Source organism: Diadema setosum, chromosome 6, assembly GCF_964275005.1.
Source record: "Diadema setosum chromosome 6, eeDiaSeto1, whole genome shotgun sequence".
NCBI lineage: Eukaryota > Metazoa > Echinodermata > Echinoidea > Diadematoida > Diadematidae > Diadema > Diadema setosum.
This window is the reverse complement of record NC_092690.1, coordinates 36,383,635-36,401,434: the sequence shown is the minus strand read 5'-3', so window position 1 is coordinate 36,401,434 and position 17,800 is coordinate 36,383,635. Positions and strand designations below refer to the sequence as shown.

At 38.4% G+C, this 17,800-nt stretch overlaps 1 protein-coding gene across 1 annotated transcript in view; it reads left to right on the top strand.

Annotated features, from left to right (window-relative positions):
- Window positions 1-306: 306 nt before the first annotated feature.
- LOC140229829 (C2 domain-containing protein 2-like) overlaps window positions 307-17,800 on the top strand; it is a 96,462-nt gene continuing 78,968 nt past the window's right edge. Inside the window, 2 exon segments of the mRNA XM_072310058.1 lie at window positions 307-675; window positions 677-802. Of these exon segments, the coding sequence (XP_072166159.1) occupies window positions 307-675; window positions 677-802 (495 nt within the window).

Sequence of the window (17,800 nt, the reverse complement as noted above, 5' to 3'; positions counted from 1 at the left end):
TAAACTTCATCTGTGGTACCATTCTTCTTACGGGACACGTGTATTATAGCCTCCTCCCGATTACTAGTACTGCACTGCACACTGTGTTAGTCTTACTGACTGTGATGATGTGTGCTGTAATGTTGTTAGCGCTGCTGTAGGATTGGTATGCATGGATCGCCGGGAATCGTCTCTGCTACGATCGCTCTGGAATGCGTTCCTGTCTTGCCCCTGTCCCTTGCGATATATTTACATTATCTAGTTGTCACGGACACCAGGGTTCATCCACGGTGATCACAGCTGGTTTGTATATAACCAAAAAAGACGATGGGTGAAGGTGAAACATCGTATACCGAGTCGCTCAGTCAACATCAGACAGCGAGCAACCTCAACGAAAGGGTCGTTGCTGCATGCAATAACGTGGTTATGGCGGTTTTGGACTTTGGCGAAGCACTGCGTACGGGAAGAATAGATATTTTGGACGTCTTACTTCTTACATGGCTCATAGTCACTGCGAGCATTTTCCTTGGATTTACAATTTACGGTAATATCAAGAAGAAGGAAGAAAAATCTCATGGGAAGGGCCGTAAAGATGAAGGATTACACGACCGTACCTACGGAGTTGACCGCCCTCCAGCGGGTAGCTCCGTGACCCACTACGGGCAAGCGCCGGGAGGACGGGACTCCGTTGATGGGGGGTGATCAGTGCAGTTGGCTGAATTCAGTTGTTGCGTGGCTTTTCTCGCAACATTCACAGCAGACACCCAGCCAGCTCGCTTCTTCCTGGCTCAAAGCTCTCAATGATGAAACAAAGAAACAAGGGGTAAGTTGATTAGACATTTGATTTACCAACATTGAATAAGGCCGGGCCTACCGACCACCACACCACCTGTGAGTGTGACCACACGACACACACACAGGGCTAGGGCCCTGCCCTGACACAATACCAATACGGGCAATACCCAGTGATGTACACACCGTTGTATGTAAACAGTAACGTTTGAGAACCCTCAACACAATGTCAATGGCAATGCCGGCATAGCGGCAGTGGGTAATTCCCCAACACTGACACAGCTTTCAAAACAAAAGTGACACTCACTCAGTAGGTATCTAGATTCTTCTTGGACTTCAGATAGTATCTTAATTCTAGTTGTCTCTAGATCTAGCATAACCTACCTACAGAGTACAGTGTATTAAATAAACCTTATTACATTGTGTCCTTGAGTCTATGCCTGGATTACCCACAGAATGATAATATCAGTTCTAATAATCTTGCTGTCACAATATGTTCCTTCTTAGAATCATACAGAACCTAATCTTTATTGGTAAAATATTACATTGCACATCCTCGAAGCATTTGAACTGTGTGTTATTGATTGCCATGTTTGGATAATGTGTTTTGATGCAATGTTTCACCGTATGGTACACAATGATTTGATTCTGCCCTTTGCCCTCAAAATTTAGAAGATTAGTAATCAAATACTGGGTGGACTACAGTAGAAGAGTATGAGTTATCAATCAGTACATAACTTCTTACTTGAGGAAGAGAGAAAGAGAAAGAGAGAGAAGGAGAGAGGAAACTTTGTATGGTCCAGGTCTTCAAAATTTTACATGGTATCTCTATAATCAAGCCTGTTTGCAGCAGGATGCCTATTTTTTGCAGGGGCACTTTCATTCATCCATAAAACAGCTAATGAACATCATGTGTGCTTTAAATACAATGTACACTTTGTAGACCCACTTTAGAACACAAGCAGGAGTTGCTCGCGAGTGTTACAAAGTACAATTAACACCTGATCGCGCATTTTCATCAATTAATGAATAAAACGGCCCCTGCCACTGCCGCCAATAGGCACCCTGTACAAGGCCTCCCACAAACAGGGTTGTTTACTCTAGATAGACGCAACCCACAGTCTTTGCACAATCACGGTATCATGGAACTAGAGACTGGTGCCCCTTCAAACTATTCACCACCCACTGTTGATTGAACATGTGGAGGAATTTTTTTTAATTTTAATTTTTTATTTTTATTTATTTATTTATTTTTTTGAATCAAAAGGGTCATCCAGTCATGGAACAGTTTGCCCACATACAGTTTGTAACTTGTGATATCCACTAGTATGATTTCAAACATGATGTACAATGTAGACATGTGCAGGACATGTGCATGTTCTGGCTTTCAGATTTTATAAGCATCTTTTGAAATTGTCTGACTTCCATGCCATGACCATTCATTGTTATAGACTGTTACTCATAATGCTCCAAGAGCTGATGAACGGGAGACTGACAGGACAGTGTACTTGTACCATGTACACTGTGCACTCCCATCTATAGAGATGATGATGATGATGAAGGGGGCCGGGGGGGGGGGGGGGGGGGGGGGGTGGGAGGGAGGGAGGAGGGGGGGGGATGATCAATTACTATGTAAAACTCCTACACTCATGTTAATGTACATTTTATGAAAACATTGCATATGATGATTGTTGTTGAAAATGCAGATTATCCATATTGTAGTAAGAGCCCCGACCATCTGCACTTTCGTTATTTTTGTACCAGGGAATAATTTAAAAAAAGAAGAAGAAAAATGTATGCATGCAGTACAGGGCCTAATCCGTATTGCACATACCTATTGTATGCATTCTTATTCATGCAACTCTTTTGTTTTTTCTTTTCAAATAAAATCACAAACAATTTTTACTGTCAGGTGATATTCATCGACTTTTGTTTACGTGTATTGTAGCATAGATGATCATGTACATATTGTAGTGTACCGTGCACAGAGGTCAGGACTGTTTGTTCTGAACTTTTGTTTCATAGTGCACTGTACATGTACCATGAAAATGACGATGCATGGCACATTTCTCTCAATCAGCATTTTTGTCTGCCACATAGCAATGTTTTAATAGTCGCAGATGTTACATCAGTATGTACATGTGTATGTAGACCAATCAGCAAACAGGATTGTATTAAAGAAAGGATACTGTATAATGTGTTTAATTTAATACCATCCAGGGAGTTGGAGTTTCATGTTTATTTATATCTCTAGAGATTGTTTTCATGTTGACCAATAATACATGTACATACAGATAGTATGTGCTTCCAAATATTGTTTTGTAACCTTGCTGTATATTGATGTTGGATATAATAAATGTTCTTTCTTTGTTTTTGTTTTTTTCTTTAAATCGGCTGCTGGCATGTTTCCTCAAAATCTTTCCCACTCTGAAAGTCAAGTATACAATAATGCTGAATTAGCCCTTTTTGTTAGATTTGAGGATTTTCCTGGGGGAAGGCAATTTTAGAAGGAAAACACTGCATTAAAAACAAACATTGCTAATGTGCAAATTCAAGCAAACACACATTAATCAATGGCCCTAGCCTTTCTGCGACCTTCATTGCTCTGATAGCTACAATGTATTTCAAATTCCCTCCATGACATGGTCGCACACTGTCTCCAAACAGATTTTTCTACCTCTCTGTTTTGATGGATCTTTGCACTCATAAATTTGATGTATTGCTATTCTATCAAATGACTGCTGGCTTTGCATCATATTGGACATCCTGTACATTTTGACTTTTATTGATTTTTTTTAAATTGTTATTGTCATGTTATCTTTTGACTTTTAACACATAGAGCCACTTGATGTCTGTTAAATCTAAAATTCATTTAAACTCTGTTGTACTGTTTATTTAAATACATAGGAAATATGTACAGTAATGTATGGAGCGGCTGTATAAAAGGCATCCTTTTGCAAATCTGTCACAAAAGCTAGAATTTACAGTATGGCATGATTTCCAGTCAACTGCACACCTTGTAGTTTAATGTCAAATTAAACCCACAGATCAATAAATGTATGGATTGACTATATGGTATATGATGGCAGTGATTATACATTTTTTTAAAGGGATGGTAAAGATTTGTTTGAGGGGGGTACATTTTGTGCATGTGTATTGGGAGACAATTACATGTAGCAACCACTTGAATGTAGTACAATATTTGAAACTGAGCATAAAATTCTAAGAGAAGTTCAAAGGTACAAATGTAGTTTGATAATTCAAAATAAATGAGACACATATTTCAAAACACAAAATAAACCAAAGAGGTTCTAATGAAAGGTGGGTCATATCTTTTATTAGGATCTCTTCGTTTTTTTTTTTTTTTTTTTTGTGCATATCTGGAGGGTACATATTCACATTTTAACTTTATGCGAGATACACTGTAATTAGAAACTGGTCACAATTGAAAAATGCATTGTATGAAAGATCATGAATACTATTCTCAGAGAAATTCAAAGTGTACAAAGTGTATTTGATGGAAATTGAGTTTGAAATGGCTGAGATTCTTTTAATATTTCAAAGAACAAAGTAAAACAAAGAGGTCCAAATAAAAGGTAAGTCACACCTTTTATCAGGACCTCTTTGTTTTTGGATATCTCAGCCAGTGATCAAAACTGATTTTCATCAAATTAATTTTGAATTCCTCTCAGAATTGTATGCTCTTTCATATTTCATTTCTTATCAGCTCACAAAAAATTGGAAACTTGAAGCTTTATCTCAACCGCAACTATACCATCCCAGCACTGAGGGTCTACCATGGATAGTCAATGATCCACATCACGGCTTGTCTGCCAGTGTCTTGTGCACCCCTCCCCTCCTTCCCACCCCCACCCCACTCCCCGCTTCCCACTCCCCACTCCCTGCCCCCCCCCCCCCCCCACCACTACCCACCCTCACTCCACTCCTCACCGTCTACTCCTTGCTAGTCATCTACACCAAAGACCTTCTCAGCTTGGGAGAATAGATTGCATGTGAAGGGTTACCATGGCAACCACTACCAACCTGTGGCAGGCTCGCCGCGAGCCCTTGTGCATCGCTGCCGCGTGAATTTTTTAAAAGCCATTTGAGCAGCGTATAAACAGTATTGTTCGCCTGCTGCACGTGTGTATTGAATGGGCACCGTCAATTACGCTGCAGGTTTCTGCTTTGATGATAGCATGGAGCGGGTGGAGTCAAAGGATGAGAGGTAGATAGAGAGAGAGAGAGAGAGAGAGAGAGAGATGAAGAGATGAGAGAGGTACAGTGAGAGAAATACATGTAGTAAAAGAAATATTGCTGCTTCAAGAATACTATCTTTGTGTCTTGTGGTGATTTTTCCCTGCTAGTGTAGATACTGTATGCGTGTACAATTGTACAGTTTGACATACACAGTATACAGCATATCCAGTGTCTACCTACTGAGTAAATTTCATGTAGGAGCTTAAATTTGTTTTTGCTCTCTTTAACTTTTGATATATATGTTTTAAAAAGGAGCAATAAGCACAAACCAACAATTGACATGTACAATGTACACACACTATGTACACTGTAAATTGTGATTTCTTGCAACACATCTTATGATTCGGCACGCCGTACACCGGGGTACCGTTGTAACCCGGGGTACCGCGTTGTACAGCGCCATCTCATGCCCATTATTTTATAATGCGTATCCGAATTCAGATACGCCGATTCCGAATTGGGATAGGGCAAAGTCGTAGCAACGAACTAGCACCATAGGTGTTTTTCGAAGTACACTTGCATGCGTTAATTGTTGCATAATCACAAATAAGAAAACATTTTTGTGCATAATAATACTAAAAAAATATTTTGACACATTTTTTGGTAAGCCAGGGTACAGCGCTGAAAAAAAAATAATTAATTCAACAAAATGGTGAATTTTCATTTGGTACCCCAGGGTACCAAATATTGCATCATATAATGATCATCGTTATCTCCCTGTTGACAATCAAGAAAGCAATCTTGAAAATAATCAGTCTTGCAATCTTCTAGGGGTGAAAACCATGCTCTAGTTTTTCATTTGTAAAACTTCACCTCTTTTTTGAGTTGCAGTAATATCATTAAAATTTTTTCCTTAGATAAATTGTGCATTTATTTTTTTTTAATCGCTTTATTTTACTTTGTTTTGGATATCTTAGCCATTTCAAAACCAATTTTCATCAAATACTTGTAAACTTTGAATCCCTCTTAGAATTGTACATTTAAGAGGTTTCTCACAAAAAGAGATGAAAATCTAAAGTCCCATCTCAACCAAAACTAATATTCAATCCATTTAACTTCAATTGGTCAACCTCAGTAGTCAATCAGACCATGGGGGTAAAGATACTAATGGAAGAACTGAAGGGAAGATGAAGGATCCATCGATCCCTTGATCACTTACAATTTAGATACTCTTTTCACAAGTGTGCCAAATAGTGTTTGTGTTCTGTTCAAGTTAGGAACACTCTTTTTCTAGCCCATTATGGTATTTAAAACAAATTTCGTCCCATCGGCCATCTACCATTAAATTTAAATTCTGTCCCATCACACATCTATCGTTAAATGTAAATTCTGTCCTGTTGCACCTGGGGGGCATTTCATGAAGTGTTTTGTCAAGTATTTTTTTTTGTGACAAACTGTTAAGCTACTGAAATCCTTGCATCTGATTTGCTTAGAGCAAATTTGTCGGACATTTGTTCAGTTGGACAAAATGTATCATGTAATGCCCCCCCAGAAAGCGCATCGGGATGGAATTTATGGTGAAACTTTATAGTTTTCTTATGAGTAGAGAATTATCTATTAAAAAGTGTCATGGATATAGAGCCACACTAATTCATTGATGCATTATGGAAAGTGAGTGATCAACTTGAGTCTATATAGGAAAAAATAATAATTTTGTGTCAAACTACTGAAAAACATGTTTTAAAAAAAAGAAAAAGATTACGATCCTAAAATTAACAATTAGTGAGAAAAGCGAATGACAGACATGAATTGCTCCTAGGAAATGTAAATCCTTGATTAAATTCTATATTTCTCCTACTTTTGTTGTTTTTTGCAAATTAATTGAAAAACAGTGACAGGATACAAGATGTAACACTTTGCTGGTAACAATTTTACACTACACAATGTATCTTTACAGTGTCATACCATTAAAAGTATCCTTCCCCACACAACTGAAAAATTCCAAGTGAAAATAAGTTTCCTGGCCACACAACGGAAATATTCCAAGTGAAAATAATGGCCATTGGTTCAGACCAGAGTGGAAGGAAAAACTGTATACAGGAGTGTCCTGTAACCTAAGTACTGCACTTTTTGACTGCACAGGAGGGCTTTAAAACTCATTTGACATTTACCTCTCAACAAAGCACATTGCATGACTCAATGTGCTGATGTGTGATGGACATAAGCGTGCAACACAACACCTCATCTTGTTTACCGTCCCTTGCCGAACGTCACGTTATTATTCTACCACCCTCCGATCGCGTCACGATGTCGTACCCCGCCTGATGGTAGACGTGCTAGGGAGGGGGGTTGGCGCTACCCACGTAACCGCCTCGGAATGCTCGGCATTTCCCTTGGTCGGCCGCTAGCCTGCCTTGCTGGCCGCCTGTCCCACTTGGCTCGAGTGCCCCTTGCACTCCAGCACATTTACGACTTTGGAGTGTTTGCACGTTGCTTTAACATGATGTTTTAAAGCCCCAGATGGTAGTGACAGGTTTACAATTATGCAAACTTTATTAATGTAAAAAAGAACTTCAAAATCTTGTTTTGACAGATCCAAATGTATTTAAAAGGTTATGGGCTTGGGTTGTGGTGTTAGCCAGAGAAAAATAAAGCAAAACTTTAAAACTTGTCACACTAATTCTTTAGCACACATTCAAGTGATGTGTACTAAACACGGAAATGAATGCTTGAGTCTGATTACAATCTGTAATTGAACACACATTTTAATTCAGTCATTACAAAAAATGAAACCCTTTGTAACCCCAGAACATACTGCAATAAGGTATTCTTGGACAGATACAAGTACACACTGTACACTCATGAATACACACAGATCTGGGAGGCATTGTGTGACTTTTGAAAAACACAACCGTCATAGGAAATCAGAATTTACTCAAAAAAAAAAAAAAAATCCTTACAGGTGGAACACGGCTATTGAGTTACTATGCACCACAAGCTACACCTGTACTTTTAAAGTGAAATGGAATGGAATTACTTCCAGTGTACTATTGGATGGGATCAGTTTTGTAGTATGTATGATTGTGCATATTGTAGGAGCAAAATATGCTATAAAGTGGGTGGCAAACATGGCACACAAAGAGTTTAAACTAAACCCCTTTGCAAGACTTGAACCCAGGATCTTGCTGATAAGAAGTCCAGAGTTTTATCCAGTTTACCACAGTGCTCTCCCTGGAAGTGCTCTGTTCAGTTAACCCTTTCTGTACCAGGCACTTTGGACACTGTATTTTCTCTGTCTAGAGGAATGACATTTGAAGCACACACATTCACAGGGTTAAGAATCCACACTTTGTTTACGTGGACTGCACCATTACAAAAGGAAGGCATGCATCACAATATTTTTTGTTGACACATTTTTGGAAAAAAGAAGAACAATATTAAATCAACCTTTTTCTCAATTCTTGCGGAACAAATGCACAAAAGAACCTTTCATTGTGCACCGTACAGTGTAATTGAGTGGAGTTGACTGTTGTGTATACAGCACTGGTTTTGCTGTGTGTCCCTACTTCCCTGTAACAGGTATGGGCTTGATTTAATTTATTTCCATCTAATTATTGGGGGGGGGGGGGAACTGGACAAAGCTGTGTACAGATGTACAACTGTATTATCCACCCAAAGGAGAAGGGGAAAAAAAGAAATGCATATACAATTGTATTTGTTGGCTGCATGTGGGGAAAGCTTTACCAAGATGAAACCAGACTAATGTACAAATTCAATGCACTATGCTCTCTATGTACAGCAGTCAGGAGTATGCAGGGTTGCATAGTGTACCGGTGTAATGGGATGGAATGTTCAGGTTCATGTAAACACAACATGAATGTCTATATATGGGCTTACGCAAACATCTCGCTGGGTGAGACTCTCCTATGCTGACCACGGTAGCTTCATTTTGATAGAGAAGGATTTCAAAAAAAAAAAAAATAGTAGGGACAGTTAATAATTCTAATCTCTATTCGATTATAAAATCGTTTACATGTAGTAGCAGCACATCAGTGCCATTTGATTAAAAGCACCCAATGTGTGTGAGCCAATTGGCGAACACAGTAAGAGTGTCCAGATAGTGAAAGTGATGATGATGGTGGTAGTGGTGTTGGTATTTCTACACTAGTGCAGGGTGGGGGGGGGGGGTCCAAAGGGTTGAGGAGTTTATACAGTGCTAGTAGTGCACCACAAAGAGGGTTACTACGTACTGCAGGTGCACCAACTGTGTGATAATTCAAGGATGATTTTAGTACAAGGGGGAAGGAACCTGTTGCAATCTACAGAAGATAACTAGGGAGAGTGGGGGAAGGGTGTGGATCCAACACCCTCTGCCTCACCCTTTGTGTCTCTCTCACTCAACTCTGCACCTGCTACTGAGCTGGTGATGCTAGTCTACAGCGTGTACCTAATTCAGACCCAATGAATGTTTGATTTCACTCCAATTGCATTGATTAGACAGAGAGATTCTAGAAACACACACACACACACACACACATACATATATGTACACACAATGGTTAAAAGAATGAAAGGGAGAGGAAAGTTGAAATACAAAATGTGAGGGAGAGAAGGTACAGGGTGAGAGGGATACATTTTAGAATGACACTGCTCTCAAAGCAAAGTGATTTAATATCTTCCATAGAATAGATATGGCAGCATGTATGCTATGTGTTTGAAGTTGGCTATGTTCATATTTAAGGTATAAAATGTAAATCTACTGTCTGTGTCTGAGCAGTGCAGACTAGGCTTCACTATATGACAGTTGGAGTCATAGTAGAAATAGATTAATGAATATGTATCAAACAGCAGCAAATTAATTTATTGATGAGTACAACAAGAGCCTGCCCTTGCTAGCTCTGTGCATTACCTTCTGTCGATGCAGACATCATGCTCGGTAATTTACTCAGTTGGATTGCAATCTGTTAAATTGACCGTGGCTGTGGAAATCTTCTGTACTCTCTGCTTCTGACTCATGTATGTGGACATTTGTGCGAAGCTAGTCAAACTGAGAATGATTTAATACAAATTTTGTGCCACCTTATCAAAGAAATTTCAGTGGAACTAGCAAAATTTATTAAATCTACTTAAGCTTGGACAGAAATTTACAAAAAATGAACATTTTTAGAGAGGCCAAAACTGGAGTATCTGTATATTTGAAAAATGTGTTGCCAATAAAATAAAGAATAAATTCCAAGTTTGGCAATTTAAAGGGGCTTTGAAAAGTTTTGCATCAAACAACAAATTAGCATAAAATCAGCAACAATGGCTTCAAGTACAAAATCATTTTAGTGTACATGCACCTTGTACACAATTATTGTTCAGCTCTGTACTTTACCAAACACTGAGAAGGATAATAGTGAAAGCTGTGATTAAAAAAAAAAAAAAAAAACAAACAAACACAGCACTATGGATGACAGAAATATGGTTTGTATGGCTTTAAAGTTTAATGTTCTTTTGAATGTATTTCAGACTCAGATTAAGGCTAGATTGTGTAATGCATGGTCTAAGTTTTTGGTGTGCATATGGGGGAGGGGACGGGATGACAGGCAAGGGATATGAGAGGTGAGAAAAAGGAAGAAGGAGAATAAGAATATGACAAAGAAGATTGGTGTTGGAGGAGGAAAATGAGGTTAGAGAGGTAGTATAAAATGGAAGGAAGAGAAGATAACCCCAGACTGACAGCCCCCTGGAGATCAAAAGTGAAATGCCGCCATTACCCTAGTCCCCTCTAAAGGTGAATCGTCTGTACTCCACAGCGTGCAGTGAGCTCGTCAGAGTCGTTGGCCGACACAGTCAGGTGTAGCGTATTGACAGTGTGGGTGAAAAAAAGTGCACTGTGCAGGCTTTTGTGGCGCATTTGTCTTCGCTCGACACGCCTCCACCCCCTCCGATGCATTTGCGTAATTAGCTCGCGGCAAAATGCGTGCAGCAGCAGCCGCTAATGAAAATACTCTGCAGCCAGCCAATCTGTGTAGGCTCCATGGCTGTGGAGAGGGTTGTGGTGCCATCACAGCTGTGTGCGTTTTTGAATCCAGGCATACTAGAGTTTACAGGGACCTCATATAGAGTAGTGACATTGATCACTGTATTGGGCTTCATAGTGACGAAGGGTCATCTAGAAATCGACCCTGTGACTAAAAATTGAATGGTAAAGGGGGGGGGGGGGATCAAATTAGTTGTCTTGTGCAGGATATCACATATTGACATTATTAAGACATCAGCCAGAATCTTTTGGTGATACAATTTGTCAATTAAAGGATGACCTCACTTTACTATATTCAATGAGCAAAATGACTTTGGGATACTAGGCTCCAGCTTTTGCAACTGGAAGACAGTGAAAAAATGACTGTGGGGACCAAGGATTTGGGTTGTTTAGAGATAATATCTGCGTAACATGTTGTCACCTGATATAGAAATTAGGCCTACATTTGTACATGTAGTGAAATTACAGTATTTTGTTGTTACAATGTATGCAGTGAAATTATTTTGTGAAATCAATTTTTTTTTTGTAATTTACAAAGAAGTTGAAGGACTCAAAGAAAAATTGTTCAAAGTGGGTGGCTTAAAACACAGTTGCAGCTTTTGTCTAAAAACTAAAAGCTCTGTAAATTCATGAATAGACCTAGAACCAATTATTTCCTCTGATTTTGTAATTTGGAGAAATTCCTAAGGTTCCTTTTGAACCAGCAAAATTCAAAGCAAGATAGCTAAATATCCGAGACTGAAAACCAAATTCAGTATCCATTATTAAAGAATGCTGTATGCCTTCACTGTACAACACAAACCATTTGTGCATTCATGAAGCTATGTCTAGTTTATAAAGCTTTATGTTAAATGGCATACTAGTGAAAGTAAAGTGAAGTTTTCAGGAGTCATAACTGTCAAGTAGTGACAATTATCATGAAAGGACTTGAAAGGAAAGAACAAGCCTTGTCAGTGGCACTATTTGCATTTGATGGAAATTATAAGCAGAGTGACAGTCGTCAGTAAACCATGTTATCACCACACACTCGGGCACTAAGCATCTTGGGGAAAAGTTCCGTTGGTATTCGGTTGTGTCACAAACACACGTTATGCAGGAGAGAAAACAAGTTTTCTTTTTTCTCGGTTTTTCTCGACTCACTTTTCGTCTCCGTACTCTGGAAAAAAGTTCCATGCCTATCCTTGAGGTTGTGCACGCTTCTGTGAGCAAATGCCATGGCACACTGCAGTTGATTAGAGGCAAGGCACTGCATTGATTATTGCTCTTATTATCATTCTGTGTGTGAGTGTGTTGCTTTTTTTTTTCCAGCTCGAGGCATGTAATTAGAATTGTGTGTATCTCCGTCATTTGACATGGCAAAAATCTGCGTGACAATTAGCTGTTATTGCATTGTAATCAGAGGAAATATGAAGGGGGGGGGGGGCTGTGGAGTGTGTAATAGAGTAGACATTTGATCCCTATTTGTTCAATACTCATAACATAATATTATACTGAATGTTAGAATGCACTACGGTATACAAGCAAGCATTGTATGGTCATTATGCACTGTACTCATACAGTGGGTATATAATTTGTGACTCCTAGGTGCCATTAATTTTTTTCTTTATTTTTCATGATATTACCAGGATTTCCCTCCACTGTCGTTGTTATTGATTGCCCTTTGAGATTAATGTCTTGCGTGTTTTCCTTAAAATGGTATTCATGATACAGCCCGTACATGTACATGTGCAGGAAATAATTTCTTGTGAATTTTGAATTCCTAATGATAGCAGAGATACTAGTAGTAAAGCATAAAATTAGTGACCAATTGCTGAGAGGCCATTGAGATGCTGACATTGTTGCATTAATTATCTACAACTTTAATTTCATTTTTTTATTTTATGCATCATGTGACAAAATTCATTGTTTTGTTCAAATCATGAGAATTTGTATAATGCCAATTACTTCATCATAAATTTTCTTGTCATTGACATTATGTACAGTATAAAGATGTCTGAATACCTACTTTTGTATGACAGTTGTATAGTTTGTCATCTGATATGGCATGAACGTTCGTATTTAATCCCTGCATAGTGACTTAAATCTTGATCGCATCCAGGAAAAAGTGTTAAGTCGTCCAGATTACGTCCCACCACTTTATCAGATTCATTCGAGGGTGGATCAGGCTTTAGTCAGGGAGTGACTTCCTTTATAGTTCGTCGAGTTCGATGGGAAGAAAGAGAGAGAGAAACATATAGACAGCAAAGGAGAGAGAAACATATAGACTGTGAAGGAGAGAGAATATATAGACAGCAAAGGAGAGAGAAACAATCAGACAGTAAAAGAGAGAGAAACATACACCCATAGACAGCAAAGGAGAGAGAAACATAGACAGGAGAGAGAAACATATAGACAGCAAAGCAGAGAGAAACATAGGCAGCAAAGGAGAGAGAAACATAGGCAGCAAAGGAGAGAGAAACATATAGACAGCAAAGCAGAGAGAAACATAGGCAGCAAAGGAGAGAGAAAGATATAGACAGCAAAGCAGAGAGAAACATATAGACTGCGAAGGAGAGAGAAACATATAGACAGTGAAGGAGAGAGAAACATATAGACAGCGAAGGAGAGAGAAACATATAGACAGCAAAGGAGAGAGAATGTATAGACAGCAAAGCAGAGAGAAACATATAGACTGCGAAGGAGAGAGAAACATATAGACAGTGAAGGAGAGAGAAACATATAGGGCCCATTCTCAGTAAAAGTGTGCAAATACGGAATTTTGGTGTCGCCGACATTCCATGACAGTTTGTGGTTCCCTGAAACCTATTAGATACTATCTAAATGTTTATAATATATCACGAGGACATTATTTGTTAAAAATAAACACGATCAAATGCGGTTGTCTGCCTTTTTGTATAAAATTTTGCTGTTAAACTTCGTAAAGACCCCCAAAACGCAGTGTCGCCGGCTATTTTAGAATTATGTTTTATTGCTCCTCTCCGTCCACAAACACACTTTCCAAATATCATTTGCATGGACGATGAGCATATCATATGTGCTAATCACAGTACTCGAAAAGTTCCAAAATTTGTATTGACTTCTTTTTTATAGCCTTTTGAAACCTGTCGCCAAATTCACCGCCAGATACGTTACCAGTTTCTTTAGTGTTACAGCATTGCGAAAATAACAAGACTATGCAATGACCCTGTGTATATGAAACCCTGAGGATATACCTCATACATTGCAATTACTTAGATTTTTTTTGTGCGACAGCTTTTTATTGAGAATACGGTACAATGTTTGAAATATCGGTTTTCTACATTTTTATTTATACAGATACGTTACATACATTTCACGCCATCCACTGCGACAGATATTGCAATGTCAGACAAATTGTATATTCCACAATACTCCTCGGAATGACACATCGATTCAACATTAAAGTTCAGTACAAGTGAGAAATATTCGGTAGATATCGCTCTCATAATAACATGATCGACCATATACGTTACCACAGATACGTTACCCCAGATAAGTGACCGAATTTTGCTCATTGGTCTTGTGCTTCCAGGGGATCAAATCTGGTCAAAATTCATCCCTACACATTACATGCTTCGTTTTGTTGGACCTCAGGATTATATTCTTACACCAAAAGGACAGGGAGGTGAAAAAGAGCAACACTTCCACATGATTTTTCTTCTGCGTCAGTGTCTCACAACTTAATGCCAAGTTTTCCGACAGATACGTTACCACATAATCAAAATGCTGAAAAAAAATTGTAAATGTTTTGACAAACAAATCGTTGTGTGCTCACAAACTCAAAAGTTCTATTCTATAAAACCCAGCCACTTTCATATTCTATGCAACAACTTTTAACGTTTATTTTACAAGACGAAGCTATGATTCAGCATATCAGTTTTTTGCTTTTCAGATTTAGCAGATACGTTACGTATTATTTAGGGCACCCACGGTGACAAATAATGTTATGTAAAACAAAGTGTTCATAAAACAATTCTGCATAGAATGACGTTTCCATAAAAAAATCAAAGTTATGTTCAAATGAAGAATATTCAGTAGAAATTGCTCTGTAACTTCACCGACAGATTCATTTACGGTACGCCAGATAAGTTACCAAACTTTGAAAGAGTAAAAAGTAGTTTATGAAAAGCTTCTGAGAAAAGTTTCAGTGTTCTACATATTTATTCTAGTGTTTTTCAACACAATTATGAAGAACTACTCAAGATTCGTTGATAAGTTGAACAATTATTTATTCATTTTCATTAAAAGGGGTGAGCCAAATACGTTACCATAGATCAAACAACTTTTTAGTATATCGAGTTCATAGAGACTGTACCTACTTCCTTCTAAGTGCCTGCAAAAATATATTTTTTAAAGCTTATTTGCATTATCCATCAAAACTTAATGAATATTTATAGTCAGATGGATAAATACATTCAGACGTAAGATGAGAATATTCTGTGAATGAAAAACTCAGCTCTCACATTTAGGGCTCTTTTCCACTACATTTCACAGTTTAAATATTACATACAATGTTTAAAATGGTTAATTTGGGCTTACATCATTCATTTTTACATCAATTCATAAGGTAAATAATTAAACAGGTGATATTTATTACTTCATACACAACTAAAATTATTAGTAATGTTTTACCAGATACGTTACCAAAGGCAATTCGATGTTTTTCAATAGTTATTTCCCTGGGAGAGCAATTCATATTTGTTTCCTGTGCAAATTCCAGATCGGATCGCTCCCTTTGCATGATTTGTGGCATTCGAAACTTTATTTGTAAGCGAAGTTTGTTAAAAATACAAAGTGAATCTTAAGGTTATATTTCATTTCAGCAAAAAACATATTTCAACCTACCACACAGAAATAATTTCTACCAATTAGCAAGGGATGACAACGTCTTTACCTCTTGAAAAAACCCAATATCTTTAGGGGGACAGATGTCTTTTCCTGAACAGAAATTGGATCAAAACAATGAATTTAATTCAAAGTTAGGAGTCCATTACAACATGTAAATTTGCGGTAACGTATCTGATTGGCGATCAAAAATCATATATGATGCTCTATTTCAATTCATTTTAACTCAATGAATGACCAGCATTTAGAATGTTCCACTTTTTGTTTCGTATTTGACCGGTTTTGAAGTTACCTAAAACACATCTTTGAATGTATTACTTTGTGGTTGATTTTTCGGTTCTACTCACATGGAATTGAACGCTTAATCTGAGAATGGCCCTTAGACAGCCAAGAAGAGAGAAACTTAGACAGCAGAGGAGAGAGAATATAATAGACAGCAAAGGATAGAGAAACATATAGACAGCAAAGGAGGGAGAAACATATAGACAGCAAAGGAGAGAGAAACATATAGACTGCGAAGGAGAGAGAATATATAGACAGCAAAGGAGAGAGAAACAATCAGACAGTAAAAGAGAGAGAAACATACACCCATAGACAGCAAAGGAGAGAGAAACATAGACAGCAAAGGAGAGAGAAACATATAGACAGCAAAGCAGAGAGAAACATATAGACTGCGAAGGAGAGAGAAACATATAGACAGTGAAGGAGAGAGAAACATATAGACAGCCAAGAAGAGAGAAACATAGACAGCAGAGGAGAGAGAATATATAGACAGCAAAGTATAGAGAAACATACAATATTGTATAGACAGCAAAGGAGGGAGAAACATATAGACAGCGAAGGAGAGAGTATATATAGACGGCAAAGGAGAGAGAAACATGATATAGACAGCGAAAGAGAGAAAAACATATAGACAGCGAAGGAGAGAGAAACATAGACAGCGAAGGAGAGAGGGAGAGAGAGGAAGGAAGAGAAAAAGAGGTAAGAATGAGAGAGGAAGAGAGAAGGGGGAGGTGGCTGATTGTGTCGGATCAGTGATCTAGCACGAGGGTAGTAAGAACTGACAAGAGAAACGGAATGAGTCGTCAATGGAAAGGGGTGTGAACTGATCGTAAAGGGATTGAGATATCAGTGCTTAAACTCACTGAATTAGAGAGAGAGGGCGGGGGTGGGAGGGGGCAGGTGAGAGAGTGAATTGCACAGTGAAAGAGTAAAGGAATTATAATAGGATAAATGTATGTCGTACCTGGTGAACGCTCAGAAATCCAATCAGTTGTCAATGCAGCACTAGAAAGCTGCCAGAGTACATGATGTGATTCTGTGTAAATCCCATTATGATAATCATGCATTCATTTTCATTCGCGTGAATGGTGCGTGCCCATGAAGCTCCTGCCATAGAAGTGATTTCTTACCACTAGTTCATGGGTGTGATGCACACCAATGAAATAAGAGGGTGGTGGTTGGGATGAAATTTCACCCCTCTTCAGAAACTTGAGTATTCTACTGCTCAAAGATATCAACAAGGGAAATGCTATGTACCTGGCAAACTACAGTATATCACTCAATAGATTTAGTTTTTTGTTTTTATTTTTGTCTTTTGTCTTTTTTTGGGGGGGGGGTGGCAAACTACCTTCAGTATATCACTCAATGGATTTTGTTTTTTGTATTTGTTTGTCTGTTTTTGTTTTTGTTTTTTTTATTGGGGGGGCGGCGGCAAATTACCTTCAGTATATCAGTCAATAGATTATGTTTTTGTTTTTGTCTTTGTTTTTGTCTTTTTTTTGGGGGGGGGGGGGGCGGGGGGTGGGGGAGGATTAAAACTATGTGTACCCTCCAGGTTCCCACTATTCTACTTGTATATCCGATCTTGACGAAATGGTAGACTGCTACAACTTGATTGAAGTTTTCATGTTTCAATGCTTCACTCTCTAATTCCTCTAT